The sequence below is a fragment of the Arvicola amphibius genome, chromosome 12 (assembly GCF_903992535.2).
Source record: "Arvicola amphibius chromosome 12, mArvAmp1.2, whole genome shotgun sequence".
In the NCBI taxonomy this organism is placed as follows: domain Eukaryota; kingdom Metazoa; phylum Chordata; class Mammalia; order Rodentia; family Cricetidae; genus Arvicola; species Arvicola amphibius.
In genome coordinates, this window is record NC_052058.2 from 24,769,094 (window position 1) to 24,786,165 (window position 17,072).

A 17,072-nucleotide genomic window follows, 5' to 3' on the forward strand; every position below is an offset into this window, starting at 1 on the left:
GCCCGCGCCGGGAATACGACGTCATCACTATGCGTCGACTCTGGCCCGAGACTGGCCTTCCGCCGGCAGAACCGTAGAGGCGGGCTCGCGCGCACAGAGGCGAGCACGCGCGGGGGGGGGGGGCAATGTCGGGCGCGCGGCCGTTAGTGGTGCTCGTTTTGACAACTGTCCGCAACGCTGAGGGCTCCGCGGGCCACATCGTCCACGTGACCCAGCCCCCGTTAGCGCGTTCTTCTCCTCCGACGGCGCAGTCACCACGCGGGGCGGCCGCCCGTGAAGTAGCTACCACGGCTTGTGTCAACGAATAAAGCTCCGGGACAGCGGCGCCCTCAGCGACAGCTGGGTGGGCAGCCTGAGCTGGCAGTGGTGACTCGTAGCTTTCGTGGGGAGCGAGAGGCGGAAGCAACCTCCAGCCTGGCCCCGCACCAGCTGCCCGGCAGGCGTGACCTGAGCCTGGTCTGGCATGCGCGGAATGCTCCTTGAGCCCCTCTTCTGGCTGTTACCTTCGGGGGACGGTTGTGACCACACCGACACGTATTTTCCAAATAAATCGTTTATTCTTGCGGCGGCGGAGCCGAACACGTTACTATAAGTTTAATTTTCTCAGCAAGCATTTACCCAACACTTTCAAATGGTGAAACAATTTGGTAAGCGTTTTGAGTGAGCATCCGCCGGATTAGGAAGTCACGGACTGAGCAGCTTGCTTTTACCACGTCCATCCTCAACTGTTTTTGAAGATTGTCCCATCTTACAACTACCAGTGTGCACAGACTTCAACTCAAGTAACGTCGTGGTCTAGCGATGCAAAGGACTGAAGTCTCAAGGTTTATCTCTATTCTAACACGGTTGGGTTTAGCGCCAACCACTATGAAGTGGTTAAAGTAGATTCTCCCCCCACCCCCCCCGAGGGAAATAGCAAGGTTAGAGTCACATTTCACTCCAGCCTGTCCACGTTTAATAAGAAAACAAACCGACGTCAACTCTGTAACTGCATCTCCTGTGTTGGGAAAACCTAGCCTGAAGTTTCAGTGGCTTGTAGCAGCTAGCATTTATATCCAATAGTTAGACGTTCATGAAGATATTTATTATCCCCAGTCTTGATTTGAGGCTTTGGGTCATGAAGTATAGTATGTCTCTAGAATGACCTAATTCACTGAACTCTTTAAGGAATGTTACCCTCCTTCCCCTTACTAGACATAGCCCTTCATGGGGTGACTCCCCTGACCCCTTATCATCGTAATCCTCTGGAGACTTTGTAATGACCACTGAAACCTGGGTAACTTTGTAAGCTTTTTACACTGATGACAGGAGTGGGTGGCATTTTACTCAGGTTACATCTAGACAAGGATGGGCAGGCCAAACCTCAGTGGCCAGTTTAACCTGGTAAAGTGGATGAGAGCCAAGGGAGTGGTCTTTACTGTTAATTCTCCCTCAACTAGATGGAGTCGTGGCTTGTAAGCTTCCAAGTCTCTCAGAGCCCTTTTGCTAGGAAAGAGCTACCGCATCTAACTAGGTAGAAAAGGCGCCCACACTTGGGTACAGAAGGTACATTTTTCTTGAGTGTTGTCCCATGCACTTAGTTAAAACAGAACCGTTTAACTTCAAGTCTCACTTTGGATCACTGATTCTGACCTTGGCCGAGATGTTTATCTCACTGTACCTCAGTCGCCTCAACTTGAAAATAAGGGTGATAATTGTGCCTCAGTGTGTGGTAAGTGCCGAGAACGGCTCTTGACGCACTTTAACCTTTTTGCCGTTACTGGCATTAATATTAGATATACCCCTTTTATTGAATGAGTTGAAAAGTGCACTATTGCTTTGATCTTGATGAACTTGATAACCAAATGTAAAAATCAAATTGCTAATCTACCTTATTTATATTTATAGTTGGAAAAACCTGTGCTGTCTTCATAATAGTACGGAAGAATTCTAGATAGGAAAGAAAGAAAGAAGCGAATGAAGACTGTAAAAGAAACGAAGGAATGTCCAAGACTGAGGTAGAGTAGGTGACCTGGAAGAGTGGGAGGGGGGGAACTGCAGTGGCCATTGATACATGTTGCATTGTCTGTTCCCTTTGGCTAGGGTTAGACAGTATCAAAGCATACACCAGTCGTCCCCCCCCCCCAAAAAAAAGTAGCCCTCCCCGCCTTCCCAGTGCTGTCCCCAGTGGCAGAGTGACAGCTGTGGGACCGTTACTACTTAAATCTATCACACCAATGCTGCTTGTTAACTGCAAGGCCTGAGACAAATCACATGCTTCAATTTACTCATCTCAAAAGCATGCTTATAATAGCACTCCCTTGGTAGAACACGCTGCAGGTCTTTATAATAGTACTCCCTTGGTAGAATGCGCTGCAGATCTTTATAATAGCACTCCCTTGGTAGAATGCGCTGCAGATCTTTATAATAGTACTCCCTTGGTAGAATGCACTGCAGATCTTTATAATAGCACTCCCTTGGTAGAACGCACTGCAGATCTTTATAATCGTACTCCCTTGGTAGAACGCGCTGCAGGTCTTTATAATAGTACTCCCTTGGTAGAACGCGCTGCAGATCTGTTGAACTAATTCATGGTAAAATACCAAAAATAGTGCCTACCACTGGGAAAGAGTCAACTTCAGTCTCATTGCAGTGCGTTGTGGGTAATTGGCAGAAGAAAATAAAAGGAAGGTTACTCTTGAATTCGTTCAACCCAGGCAGTATACACACTATCCTCAAATAATTTAGTATATTTTATACTTTAAAAACGAAATATGAAAAGCCTTTAGAGAATTTGGTCCCTAATCAGATTATAGTGGCATTTTAAGGGAAAGTCAGAAGACTTGTCAGTAGCATCATTCAAGTGGTCTTACACTTTTTTCTTTTGCATAGAAGATCTGCCAGGACTAAGAAGGTCACCCCGAAGACGCTATCTTCGGGCCCTGGTAAGAGAAATGAAATGATGTTCAGTTGCTTCCAGCCATTAGCAAAGAAGGCCACTCCAATGGGGCAGTGAACTAGCTCCTTTCATTATCAACCCCTACTTCTTCCCCAGATTCTCTTGAATTCAGTGTCTGACTCTAGGCGGTGGTGGCGCATGCCTTTAATCCCAGCACTTGGGGGCAGAGGCAGGTGGATCTCCATGAGTTCAAGGCCAGCCTGGTCTACAAGAGCTAGTTCCAGGACAGCAAGGACTGATAGACAGAGAAACCTTGTCTCAAAAAACCAAAAAAAAAAAAAAAAGAAAGAAAAAAGAAAAGAATAAAGAAAAAAAGAAAGGAAGAAAGTAGTTTTAAAGTTTTATATCTGAAGTTCAAGAAAGAACTTAATTGAAGCCAGTTGAGAACAAAACAGTATAAAGTATTATTCTCAGCTTATGCTTTCAATGTGACCAAAATTATATCAAGGCCTGATAAATACCTAACAAGAATTAACCTCTGTCCTTGCCAGAATTACTCTGTTCCCGGTAGAAATGCTCCCTGGCTACAGTGCTTTAACTTCTGCTTTGTTTTTGCATAAAGGTGATGCAAAAGTGACATGCATCAATAGAAACCGTACTTCATGTTTGGGGTCTTGATGGCTTCCCAAGCTAATGATATCTAGTACAGTATTCTCTCGCAGTGCTGGGCAGTGGCACCAAGGCACAGCTCCTGGTAAGCCTAGTAAAAGAAAACAACCAACTATTTGCAGTGTACTGTGCTGCTAAGCTATAGTGCTCCATAGGCTACACATAATAAATGCGCTTCCAACTTAGGGTGTTTTCAAAAACCCTTTGTAAGTAAAGGAGCCTCTAGACACTTAGATGGTTAGGCCCACTTTTCTGGTTTGTTTGTTTGTTTGTTTGTTTGTTTTTGAGACAGGGTTTCTCTGTAGCTTTACAACCTGTCCTGGAACTAGCTCTTGTAGACCAGTAGACCAGGCTGGCCTCGAACTCACAGAGATCCTCCTGCCTCTTCCTCCCGAGTGCTGGGATTAAAGGCGTGTGCCACTACCCTCCGGCCACTTTTCTGTTCTTAATATCAACTTGAACCAAGCCTTTATTCTTAATGTTCACTCTTCCAGTTTGCCTGCTATGCCATCAAGAACCTGGTGATCCTGAAAAACTAGGAGACTTTCTTCAGAAAGACAGTCTTTGTGTGCACTATTTCTGTCTTGTGAGTATTAAGGCCCTCCTGCCCTATGTGTCTTATAGCTTTTGTTAGACAGGTACTTCTACATTTAGCCTCAAATTTACAGCTGCTTGTTTTTCCTACTTTTTGATCTTTTTAAAATTACTTTTTAAAATAATAAATGACATGATCTAAAATCCTGACAATATAAAGCGTAAAGGCCCTCTTCCTTAAATCATGTTCCCTCTTCCTCTCTGCCTCCCAGAAACCAATGCTCACTTGGATTGTCTTTCTAGTTGATTTTCCCCAGTATGCTTTTTTAACAAATGTAATCTGAATACTATAAAATGAACCAATCTTAAGTGTACAGTTGGATGGATTTTTCAAAGATTTATTTTTATTTTATTGTTTTGCCTGTATATATGTCTGTGCACCATGTATGTGCAGTGCCCTCAGAAGCCAGAAGAGAGCATCAGATTCCCTAGGAGTGGAGTTACAGACAGTTGTGAGCTGCCATGTGGATAACTGGAACTCAAACCCTTGTTCTGCCCAAGAGCAGCTAGTGTTCTTCACTGCTGAGCCCCATCTCTAGCCTTTGTTTTTTGAGGAATTGTATATCCTCATGTAATCACCATCCACATTAAAATAAATAACCTTTCGGTCATCTCAGAAAACACACCTCACGCCCTCTTCTAGGCAGTGCCACCAGAGCAGTCATTAGAAGGACCAAGAGATTAGTTTGCCTATTTTACTCCATATAAATTAAACCATACAGTTTATATTTTTCTATTAGGTCCCAACCCCCAAATTGACAGTCTGGGTCCAGCTCAGGCTGGACTCTGAGCAGGTAAAAAAAAAGGATTGTTACTTAAAATCAGCATTCCTCAGAAACCTTGTAAAGTGGGTTTCTGTTTGTCAAGAAAAGCCATTGCTTCCCTTAGCTGCACACCCCTCCCCCCAGCCGCCTACCTCTGGAAAGGGCATCTAGTTCCCTGTGAACTGGAGCAAGCCTCCAGCAGACCAGAGCCCTGTGCTGGTTCCAGGCTGTTGCAGCCAGCTCACCGAAACCACAGCTCTTCGTCACTGGCTGTTCTCTATCACACGAGAGATGCCATGCAGCTGTCTGATATTTCCAATGAACGTTTCTCTGCGCCCATGCTTACATCTAGTGCAGAACCGAGAGGAAACATGGGGTCCCACCCTAAAGGGGCTATACCTCTTCTGACCAAACTGTTGATTTGGCCCTCCTGGGTGCAAATCACTTGTTTCTCCTGACTCCTGCCACCTACCATGTTTGACTACAAAGTTCAGAGTCTGCCTCTCCAGCCATTTCCCTCCTCCACCTCCTCTAGTCACTATCTTTCAGGTTAGTGTCCTCTCCAAGCTGCCTGCTCTGGCTCTGACTCGCTGGAGCTCAATTCAAAAATCATACTGGTATGCCAGACTAGCTTCCCACACCCTCCTGTGCTCCCCATCAGTGTGGGCAAAGGATACCTGTCCACTAATCCTGCGCATCTCTCTGACAAGTCTTGATGCCCTGGGGATGTCTTCAGATTGAGATTCTGTCTGTCCTATGGCATTTACCCCTCTCTTCCACCCTCCCTGTATCTCCATTCCTATGCTATTGAAATCCTCCCCCTGGCAAGATTGCTATTTCAGCCCACTTTCATAAATCCCACCCCCTCCACCCTGCCGCCTTCTGCCCCTGTCAATTCTATACTGCTGCCCTTTTAAGGACGGCTCCCTTCTGAATTGTCTCCCTTCTGACTTGGTCTTTCTCCATCTTTACTTTGCCTGCCAGAGCCTGAACTAACCATGGATTCTTATCAGACTCTTATTACTCCTCTCTCCTGCCTCCTCTAATCTTGTTCCCTCCTCAAACTCAGAGAATCCATAAACCATTACATCTGGTGTTGAAAATTTTTTTTACCAACAATGCTTGAACATGTTAAAAGTTATCTTTTCAACAGTTGGTGGAAATTTGATTTGCTTTAGTTTAGTGGACTTTTGTGAATAAAGCTGCTAAAAACATTCATGTGGAAGTCTTTTTGTGACATGCATTCTCCTTCTCTGGGCAGATGCCTAGCAGTGGGATTACTGAGTATATCTAAGTATCCATGTGTAAAGTTGCCAAGTCATCTTTCCAAAGTTGCTGTACCAGTTTGCACACCCATTAGCAATTTAGGAGAGTTGCAGCTGACAATTTTCTTAGCAAAACTTGCAGTCAGTCTTTCGTTTCAGCCTTCCTACTGGATGCTACTGACATTTTACTGTGCTCTTAATTTGTGCTTCTTTGAGGAATAAAGATGTTGAGGTATTCATGTGCTAATTCACATATCTCCTTTTAAATCTGTTTGAATATTTTTGTCCATTAAAAGAAACTGGATTAGCCGGGCAGTGGTGGCACATGCCTTTAATCCCAGCACTTGGGAGGCAGAGGCAGACGGATCTCTGTGAGTTCGAGGCTACCCTGGGCTACAAGAGATAGTTCCAGAACAGGCTCCAAAGCAAAGCTACAGAGAAACCCTGTCTCGAAAAACAAAATAAATAAGTAAATAAATAAAACAAAAGAAACTGGATTATAAACCAGGCATGGATGGTACACACTTTTAATCCCAGCACGTGGACAGATGGACCTCTGTGAGTTCAAGGCCTGCCTGGTCCACAAAACGAGTTCCAGGACAGCCAGGGCTGTTACACGGAGAAACCCTGTCTCGAAAGAAGGACAAGGAAGAAGAAGAAAAGAAACTGGATTCTTTTGTCTTGTTGGACTGTAAGAATTATTTATATATTCTGGATACAAATCCTTTTTCATATACATATATATTACTTCTAATAGTGCTTTGAAATTTCTTTTAAATTTTGATGTATTTATCAGTTTTTCTTTTGTGGTTAGCACTTTTTGTGTGTCCTAAGTGGTACTTAAATACCACTGAAGTACCTAGATGTCTTTATCAAAATCAATTGGCCATATATTTATGGATCTAGGTAATCTATCTATACCATTAGTCTATATTTGTTTATTCATATACTAGCACTCCACTGTCTTAATTCTTATGGTTTTATAGTGTCTTAAAATTAAATATGGTAAATTTTACAGTCTTCTGGATATCAATTCCTTTCCTTTTTTTTTTTTCAAAACAGGGTTTCTCTGTGTAACCCTGTCTGTCACGGAGCTCTCTCTGTAGACCAGGCTGGACTCAGACTTAGAGATCCGCCTGCCTCTGCCTCCTGGGTACTGGAATTAAAGGCATGCCTCACCACCACCCAGCTCAATTCCTTTCTGTAGTTGGCTTTTGTTTTGTTGTTGTTGTTCGTTGGGGGCCCGCCACCCAGCACCCAAATAAACACACAAAGACTTATTCCTACTTTTGAATGCCTGGCCTTAGGTTGGCTTGTTTCTAGCCAACTTTTCTAGTTTAAATTATCCTGTTCATCTTTGCATCTGGGCTTTTTTACCTTACTCCACATCATCTTTCTATACTTCTTACTCCTTGGCTGGCTGGATGGCTGGGTGGCTGGGTGGCTGGCCCCTGGGGTCCTTCTCTCCTCCTTTTCTCGCTCCTCAGTCTTTGCTCTCAAGCCTAGATTTATTTGCTTTTTCTATTTCTTCTGTCTGACTGGCAGTCCTGCCTATTTCTCTCTCCTGCTTAGCTATTGGCCATTCAGCTCTTTATTAGACCAATCAGGTGTTTTAGACAGGCAAAGTAACACAGCTTCACAGAGTTAAACAAATATTCCACATTAGCAAATGTAACCCATCTTAAATTAATATTCCACAGCAACTTTTCCCCCATAATGTTCAGCAGTCCTAGTGAGAGGATAATATTGTATAGTTCTTTTTGGGGTGGGGGACTCTTGTTAGTTTTTGGGTTTTGGGGTTTTTTTGGTTTTTTGGGGGGGGGTTTTCTTCAAGACAGGGTTTCTCTGTAGCTTTGAAGCCTGTCCTGGAACTAGCTCTTGTAGACCAGGCTGGCCTCGAACTCACAGAGATCCGCCTGCCTCTGCCTCCCGAGTGCTGGGATTAAAGGTATGCGCCACCACCGCCCGGCAGTATTGTGTATTTCATGTTAAATGGTTTTCTAAATATTTTGTTGCTGAATTATAGAAATGCAATTTTTTGTATATTGATTTTTGTATGCTATAATTTTATTACATTCACTTACCAATTCAACAAAATTTTATTGATTTATTTATTCATTTAATTTATTTGGGGTTCTCTGGATCTCTGTATATATAGTTAATGTCATGTTTAACTGAAGACAGCTCTGCTTCTTTTCCAAATTTTGTCCTTTTCTTAAAGATAGGGTCTCATGTAGCTCAGGCTGGCCTTAAACTCATCCTGTAGTTTGAGTATGACCTTGAGCTTTTTTCTTGTGTGTTGGGGGGAGTGAGTGTACGAGTGTACAGATTCATATGTATGCATGTGTGTTCAGTTATGTGCATACATGTGTACCTGCGGAGATGAGGTTGATATCAGGTTGATATCTCTATTTCTCTCCATCTTGTTTTTTCAGACAGGATCATGGAGCTCACCAATCTGACAAGAATGCCTGACCATCAAACTCCAGGGATCCTCCTGTCTCTGCCTCCTTAGTGCTAGGATTACAAGCACACATCACCATCCCCACATTTTATATCCATGATGAGGATCTGAACTTAAAGTCCTTATGCTTGTGCAGCAAGGCTTACTGACTAAGCCATCTCTCCAGCCCTGACTTTGAACTTCGATTCTCCTGTCTCTAACTCTCAAGTGTTGAGATTACAGGCATTTGCCACATGCTCAGTTTGTTTGTTTGAAAAGTGATTTTATATGTATGAGTGTTTTGCCTAAATGAGCATGCCTGGTGCCTGAGGAGGTCAGAAGAGGGGGTTGGATTCCCTAGAACTGGGGTTATAAAGGTTATGGGCCACCATGTGAATACTGGGAATGGAGCCTTTGTCTTCTGCAAGAGGAGCAACAAGTGCTTTTAACCACTGAACTATCTCTCCAGCTCCCTTGCCCAGTTTTTTTTGTTGTTGTTGTTTGTTGGTTGGTTGGTTGGTTGGTTGGTTGGTTGGTTGGTTGGTTGGTTTTTTGGGGTTTTTATTTTTTGTTTTGTTTTTTTGGTTTTTCAAGACAGGGTTTTGTAGACCAGGCTGGCCTCGAACTCACAGAGATCTGCCTCCCAAGTGCTGGGATTAAAGGCATATGCCACTACCACCTGGCTCTTGCCAAGTTTTTAATGTGGTGCCAAGGATTGAACCCAGGACCTCATACTTGCTAGGCAAGTACTCTACCAACTAAGCTACATCTCCAGCCTCTGGTTTTTTCTGCCTTTTATTTCTTGTTGCCTTTAGTAGCTGGCTAGTTTTCTATGCCTTTCTTCCAGCATTAGGGGACAGTATCTAGTTTTTCATCATTAGAAATATATTAACTTTAAACTTTTTTCATAGATATGTTTTGTCAGATTGAAATCCTCTTATTCCTAGTTGCTGAGGCTATCACAAATGTGTACTAAGTTTTGAGGATGATTTTGGCACCTATTGACATGATCTTGATTTTTTTCTCTTTTGTGGTTTGTTATGCCAACTGGATTATCTGATGTTAAACTAATCTTGCATTCTTGGTACAGGCCCTTCTTGGTCATGCTTGGTCATATTCTTTGAATATGAGGTTGAATCCAACTTACTAATCTTTTTATTTATGTCTATCCTCATGAGAAAAAGTAATGTATGATTTTCCTTTTTCGTAAGTCCTGCTAGATGTTAGGGCTTGGTTAATTCTGGTGTGTTAATAAGCATATACATTTTAACATAAAATTAAACATATACAAATGTTCTGTAGGGTTTTCTTTCCACCTCATGTACTTTGGAGATCTCGCCATATACAACATATAAACCCGGTTCTTTAAGTAAATGACTGGTGTTTGAGAGTGTGGATGTTCCCAAAATATGAAATTCCTGTTAAAGAATATTTAGAGCTGGTCATGACGGTGCACACTTATAATCTCAGCACTTGGGACGATCGTGAGTTCAGAGTCAGCCTGGGTTATATAAGATTGTCACAAAAAATAAGTAGATCTCAAGAAAAATGTAAAAGGATGGGCTAGAGAGATGACTTGGTGTTTAAGATCACTAGGTGCTCTTCCAGAGGACCTGGACCTGGATTCAGTTCCCAGCACCGACATGGTAACTCCAGTTCTAAGGGACCTGACCAAACACACATGCAGGCAAAACATCAATGCACATGAAATAAAAATAAATCATTTAAAAAAAAGCTTGGCATGATGGCACATATCTTTAGTCCCAGCACTTGGGAGGCAGAGGCAGGCAGATCTACATGAGTTTGAGGCCAGCCTGATCTGCAAAGCAAGTTTCAGGACAGCCAGGGTTGTTACACAGTGAAACCCTGTCTCAAAAAAAAAATTTAAATGACATTTAAATTGTTTCTGTTCTTTATTGATTTTGTTTGTTTGTTTGTTTGTTTATAAAATAGCACATGCTTGGCCAGGCAGTGGTAACACACAACTTTGATCCCAGAACTTGGGAGGCAGAGGCAAGCAGATCTCAGTGAGTTCAAGGCTAGCCTGGTCTACAAAGCAAGTTCCAGGACAGCCAGGGCTGTTACACAGAGAAACCCTGTCTTGAAAAAAAATAAAGAACACATGCTCATTGTAAAAAACATGACTAATATTTAAAAATATAACTAAAACAAAACCACTCATTATGATAAAACCATGGGGTAGTGATAAAATGTTTTAAGCATTGTTAGGAACCGATAGCTATAACCCAAGTCATCTAACACCATAGGACCATCTCTCTATAATGTTCAAGTAGGATTACCTGATAGACTTGGAAAACTGAGGCAGGAGTACCACAAGTTCAAGACCAGCCTTGACTGCACAGACTGTCTCAAAAATAAATTGGGGCTAAAGAAATGGCTCAGTGCTTAAAAATATGGTTTGGTTCCTAGAATCCTCATGGCCTTTCACAGCGTCTGGAACTCGAGTTCTAGTGGCTCTGACAACCTGTTCTGATCACACATACATAAAGACAAACACTCATACACACTTTTAAAAATCTGTAAAATAGTTAAATGCATAACCCAAGTTCCCATTACACATTTTATAACCACTGCAAGAAGCCCACTGTACTAATATTTTTGAAAAGATGAGCAGGATGACTCAGTGACTTTAATAGAACCATATAACTTTTTTTTTCCTTCATTACCCATAGAATCATCTTGGAACACTTTTAAAGAAACAGCCCTTTAAAGTATGCTTTCAGAAGTGCAACTCCTTAGTCCGGGCGGTAATGGCACACACCTTTAATCCCAGCACTCAGGAGGCAGAGGCAGGTGGATTTCTGTGAGTTCAAGGCCAGCCTGGTCTACAAGAGCTAGCTCCAGGATAGCTAGGACTGTCACACAGAGGAACCCTGCCTCGAAAAACCAAAAATAAAAGGGGGGGTTGCAACTCCTAACCTTTTCCTGTTAATGCAGAATGGCCACTAAAGAGGGGATTTTAAAATTCCATTTACCTCCCTGTTATACTCTGAGAAAAATATTCTTTAAAAAATCCTGTACCAAATAGGGCAAGACTGTGGGTTCTGTAGGCCAAGTGTGAATGCCAGTTTTGTCATTCATTGCCATGTGATTGCAGCCATGTCACTTGCCACATCATGCTCCAGTGGCCTCCTCTGAAATTAAAGCCACAATAGCTTCTGTGTCGTGTAGTTGTTATAAGCATGAAGTGAGTCAGTCTAGAGAGCACATGTCCCCTCTGATCACATAGTGGCAGGAACAGCCCTTAGCAAATGAGGGGCGGTACAGCACTGCATAAAAGTACTGGTTCTGAAGCCCAGCGGCCTTTACCAAGGTATGTTTTTCCACATTGGGTTGTTCAAAGACTTAATGATTAGAAAGTGCTGGAGTATCCGATACAAACTATTATCAGACTTCATTAAATGAGTTGTCCCATATACACCAGTGTGTTCCACCGAGCTCCATTTCTTTGGCCACCGTCACCCCACTGTACCATTTCACTGACAATCTTACATTGACAGCCTGGTTCTGCTCCTCTAGATCCTATCTAGCAAGTTGCCTCAGAAGGGCCAACCCAACAGAGGTATCCATGGATTTATGCCCAAAGACATCAGAAAGGAAGTATCCCGGGCTTCTAAGAAGGTTAGAATTCCTTGAAACGGGGACCCTGGAGTAGGTAGGCCTCTTCTCATACATGTTTCAGAATCATGTGTGTCTGTCTGTCTGTGTGTCTCTGTCTGTCCCTGGGAGTACGATAAGCAAGCACTTTACCACTGAGTTACACCCTAGCCCCAGTGCTCTTATGTCCCATCTCTTTGGGATGTTCCCTAAGTAAAGAGAGGAAGCAGCACCCTGAGAAATGGAGAGCAATCAGTGAAGCTGAAGTTCAGCCCTAGGGTACCCTGGACCACGAGGGAAAGAGGATAGCTGCTGCTTCCCAGAATTCCCAGTCAGTAGAAAGAAGAACCACAACCTCTGTTTGTCTTTCTCGGGTCACAAAACATTTTCTGGAATCTCATTTGCAGATCTGCTTTGTGTGCAAGAAAAAGGGAGCTGCTATCAAATGCCAGAACAATCAGTGTGCCAAAAGCTTCCATCTGCCTTGTGGCCAAGAAAGGGGTTGCCTTTCACAATTTTTTGGAGAGTACAAGTAAGTGAGGAAGGAGGAAGTTGGGGTGCCCTTTTGTAACCTGCTGTTTAGACACCACTGAAATCAGAACCTAGTTCTCACAACACTGTTGATTCTCCATCAAATCTGTCCCTCCACTTAATAATGGGAAACAGTGTCTTGACTTGGAAGTTTCACAGGGGTTTCTTCTTGCTTCCTGCCCCTTCCTTAAATTACAAACAGCTGGGGTTCTTAGACAGCTGCGCATAACTAAATAGGGCTTTAAGTAATGGGAAGCCATGGAGACAGTAGTCAGAGCTTTGCTCAGTGGGTAAGCAGCCATGAGAAGTCATCTAGAGGGTCTTTTACCTGCTTTTCTGAGGGTCTAGCTATTCACTGGACACCAAGAAAATAGCTGATTGCCCTTCCTGGGTCAGGCAGCAGGGAGTCTGCATCAGTGACAAACCAGAAACCAAATCCCTTTACCCACCACAGATCATTTTGTGGAAAACATCGCCCAACACAGAACATCCAACAGGGGAGTCTGGGGGAGGAAAGCTGTGTCTTGTGTTGCGAAGACTTATCCAAAACAAGTGTTGAGAATATCCGGAGCCCATGTTGTAGTCAAGCTATCTACCACCGAAAGTGTATCCAGGTGGGCTTCCTTTGCTCTAGAGGGATCTCTCATGATTGCCCTGGCCCTGTGCTTGGAACCAAGGCACCTGGGAATGCTCAGGCATGTCTAAGCTTCAGAACTACACACTGCAGGCCTGTATTCAGGAACTGCTTCTGGGTCAGTTAGGGAATAATCAGCCCAGTCTCTGGTTATCCTTGGCCTAGGGCCTCATTCAGGATAAGATTTAGACTAGGCAAAATCATCAGGATTGCCAAAAGCAAATGGGTATTTCCAAGAGTAAGTCAAAGAGTTCAAAATCCGCCTCACTGCTGGGACGAAAGAAAAGCGAATGTATCCAGCACCTGACCCCTGCTCAGTCAGCACTGCTGAGACCCTAGCCAGAAAAGACAACCGAGGCACTCCTGGGGACTCTTCAAAAGTGGTCTGGTCACAGGCCTGACACCTGAAGCATCACCTAGTACACCCAAACTGCCCTTTCTGAACTCCCCTGAGGTGGCCTGATGGTTTTCACAAATGCCCTCTTCTCTTACAGAAATATGCCCACACGTCAGCGAAGCACTTCTTCAAGTGCCCCCAGTGCAACAACCGAGAGGAGTTTCCCCGAGAGATGCTGAGAATGGGGATTCACATTCCAGACAGGTAGCAAGAAAGTCTGTATAGAGGGCCTGAGCCAGGAAGTGGGTTGCAAGGGTAGTTCAGAGACTGGCAACAGCTGGGCGCTGGTGTGCAGTGAAGTAAGAAGAGTGCTTTTCGATCATCAAAGAAAAGGGAGGGGGAAGTGGGCAGAAGGCATAGTCCTGAAAAGGTGCTTTGAAACAGAACAGAAATCTCTGGGGATGGAGACTGTGATCTCCAGGGTGGAGCTAAGGTCCTTTGCCCACAGCCAGACCACCCCCAACCTTGTTGGCAGTGTTGGGCAGCCTTTGAACTCTTGCTGTGCTTAGCTTGGATTCTCAAGGGTCACCAGGAGATTATGTGTCCCTTACAACTTCTTCTCCCCCTGCAGAGATGCTGCCTGGGAACTCGAGCCAGGGGCTTTCTTGGAACTGTATCAGCGCTATAAGCATTGTGATGCTCCCATCTGTCTATACGAACAGGGAAGAGAGAGCTTTGAGGATGAAGGGTAGGAAAAAGCTCCGGGGCAGTGCCATCTTAGATCTTGGCAGTGTTACTAAAGCAGGGCATCTGCTCTTGTCCACAACCCTCTGGATAAACCCAGTTGCCAAGTTCCATTTTAGATCAGCCCCTGACTTATTCATGCACAGACAGGCAGGTCTCCTCTGTAGGGTCTGCTGTTAGTGTCCACTGGAGAGGCACCTGTGCCCACCTGTTGCCTCCCAGGGTCATGGGGTGTAGTAAATGTGTATAGTAAAATTAAACTAATTTAAAGTGCCCTTGGGGTTGGAGGATGACTTAGTTAAGAGCACCAACTGCTCCTTCAAAAGACCCAGGCTCCATTCTCACCGTTCTCATAGCAGCTCCCAATGGTCTACAATCCCGGTCCCAGGGGATCTGACACCTTCTTTAGCCTCCATAGGCAATGTATGCACGTGGTACATGTACATGCATGCCGGCAGAACACAAAAACTCATAAAAATAAAATTCCCAGGAAGTTATCCTCATGGCTGAGGCTGGATGGTAGGTAACATTCAAAAGTGACAGTTGGTGTCCTGATTGACCCTATACCTCTCCATGACTCTTCCGTAGGCAGTGGCGCCTCATTCTGTGTGCTACATGTGGATCCCATGGAACCCACCGAGAGTGCTCCTCACTGAGACCCAACAGCAAGAAATGGGAGTGCAGTGAATGCTCACCTGCTTCAACCATGGGTAAGAACGGGAGTGGGAGCTAGGAGGTAGTGGTGAATGCAGTACACATCTTCAATTGAAACACTCAAGTTCAAGGCTAGCCTGGTTTACAAATTGAGTTCCAGGACAACCAGAGCTACACAGAGAAACCCTAGGATAGGAATAGGGACTTGTCCTGCCTGGGAATGGAGAAAGCATGTCACAGAAGGGAGCTTTGGATGGGCACTGTGGCTTTGGAAGGGAAGCAGCTGGTGAGGGGTGGAAGGACCTATACACAGGAGAAACAAAGGTTGAGTTTTCCTTCCCTCCTTTATCTTTCTTTCACCACAGATTATGTATCTGAAGACTCAGCTGACGTCCCCTGCTGCAGCAGTACCTTCCAAACCCAGGAGCAATTCTCCAGGGCCAGCAACCTGGAAGAGAGTCCAGGCTCTTCTTGGACTGAGTGGATACAACCTTCCCTATCAGAAAAGCCTGAGTCCTCTGGTGGCAGAAGAAGACGCTCCTGGAGATCCAAAGGAGTCAGAGTCACTAAGAACTGCAAAAAGTCCAAGTAAAGCTTCAGAGGAGCTGCTGCCAAGGACGGTGGAGTACCAGACAGCACTGCTGCATCAGTCTGGAGAGGTAGCACTTTGAAACCATAGGACAAAGGGGACAGCAGTGAGATTAGTAGCCAAGAGAAGGGCTCTTGGGGAGGCTGGGAGCATAACTGAGTGAGTCTATGTGCCAGCAGCTGAGCATAAGGGCACCTCTACTCTTTCTCCCAGTTCTTTTCTCCCTTCACAAAGACTCTTCCGCCCTAGACGGTTTGCATGTGCCTCCTCCCGCTTCACTTGTTTGTTATTTACAAATAAAGTTGTCTCTCCAGTGATGGCTCCTTGTGAGTTTGCTCTGGAATCTATCTAGTACACTAAGGAATCTGGAGAATAAAGGAATAAGAGAACTCAGCTTTCTGGTCCCCAAAATGAGTCACTAAACTATTGAACATAGAGCACAGATGTTGTTTGGGAAGGAATCAGCTTGCAGGGTAACTAAGATCCTAGGGGCACAGAGTGTGGCCCTCAAGCAAATAAGCTGAGATTAAGTTCCAGACAATGAGCCAATTTAGCAGTCCACTTGGTTCTGAGAACAGGCCCTTGTGGCAAGGCTGGGGGTCCCTGCACTCAACGTGCTTATGTGGGGCAGAAGGCTTCCACTCACCCTAGCCTGTGTGGTCTTAGCTCTATAGCTAGAGAGAGCCACTCAAAGCCCCACTGCCTGGTGGCAGGAGCACTTTTGACTAGTATAACGAGAACTTGCATACCACAACATCCACATTAGGCAAGGCAGCTCGGGTGGGAATCTGGCAGAGAGCCTGGGGAGAAACTGAATAGAGCCTATCTTACATTTGTATGTTTTTAATGACTTCATGGGGCTTGGGTTAGTGGAAGAAACTCAGCATTGCTACATTCTGAATTCCCAAGGTTCCAGTGAGTCATTGTCACTAACAGTGGAGGACAGTGCTCTCATTTCAAATATTGCTAAATCTTGCAGACTTAGATCCAAGAAGTATATGGTGATTGCCCTCAGATTTGACTAGATTCACTTGAAATCATAAGTATTGTTTTGTTACTATCAAAATAAACAGGAAAGTAATATATTTTTAATATGTAAAGGTATGTATTTTTAAATCTGTAATAAATTCATTTAAAAATCTGCAGTTCCTAGGAGTGGAGTTCAGTGGTAGGACACATGCTTGCCATGTGCAAGGTCCTGGCACGGCTCACCATCCGGCACTTACATACTTATGAAAGTCATTAGACTAGTAAGGCCTAAAAGGATAATAATGAAAACCACTCCTAGCTCACCCTTCTCTATTTCTAGTCCCACTTCCTAATGGCAACCACTGCCATTTTAAAGCAGTTTC

General features: G+C 44.3%; 1 protein-coding gene across 5 annotated transcripts; it reads left to right on the forward strand.

Moving 5' to 3' along the window:
• Nucleotides 1-49: 49 nt before the first annotated feature.
• Phf7 (PHD finger protein 7) lies at nt 50-16,033 on the forward strand. Of its 5 annotated transcripts, none has more exons than XM_038350079.1 (11): nt 50-824; nt 1,888-1,997; nt 2,872-2,924; nt 4,042-4,133; nt 12,154-12,255; nt 12,639-12,763; nt 13,217-13,376; nt 13,891-13,997; nt 14,365-14,481; nt 15,066-15,187; nt 15,497-16,033. In XM_038350079.1, the coding sequence occupies exons 2-11, from the start codon at nt 1,957-1,959 to the stop codon at nt 15,721-15,723; spliced, it is 1,146 nt and encodes a 381-aa protein (XP_038206007.1). In that variant the 5' UTR covers nt 50-824; nt 1,888-1,956; the 3' UTR covers nt 15,724-16,033. The 5 variants fall into 5 exon arrangements, with proteins under 5 accessions (XP_038206007.1, XP_038206009.1, XP_038206012.1 ...); XM_038350081.1 differs by having other exon boundaries at nt 2,875-2,924; XM_038350080.1 differs by having other exon boundaries at nt 813-920.
• Nucleotides 16,034-17,072: the final 1,039 nt, after the last annotated feature.

What these genes read in the sequence shown, in the direction of transcription:
- Phf7 (XM_038350079.1), top strand. Translation starts at nt 1,957, where the DNA reads ATGAAGACTGTAAAAGAAACGAAGGAATGTCCAAGACTGAG. An exon ending in AAGGAATGTCCAAGACTGAG is followed by an intron (nt 1,998 to 2,871) that starts GTAGAGTAGGTG and finishes TCTTTTGCATAG; the next exon opens with AAGATCTGCCAGGACTAAGA. An exon ending in GTGTGCACTATTTCTGTCTT is followed by an intron (nt 4,134 to 12,153) that starts GTGAGTATTAAG and finishes CTGCTCCTCTAG; the next exon opens with ATCCTATCTAGCAAGTTGCC.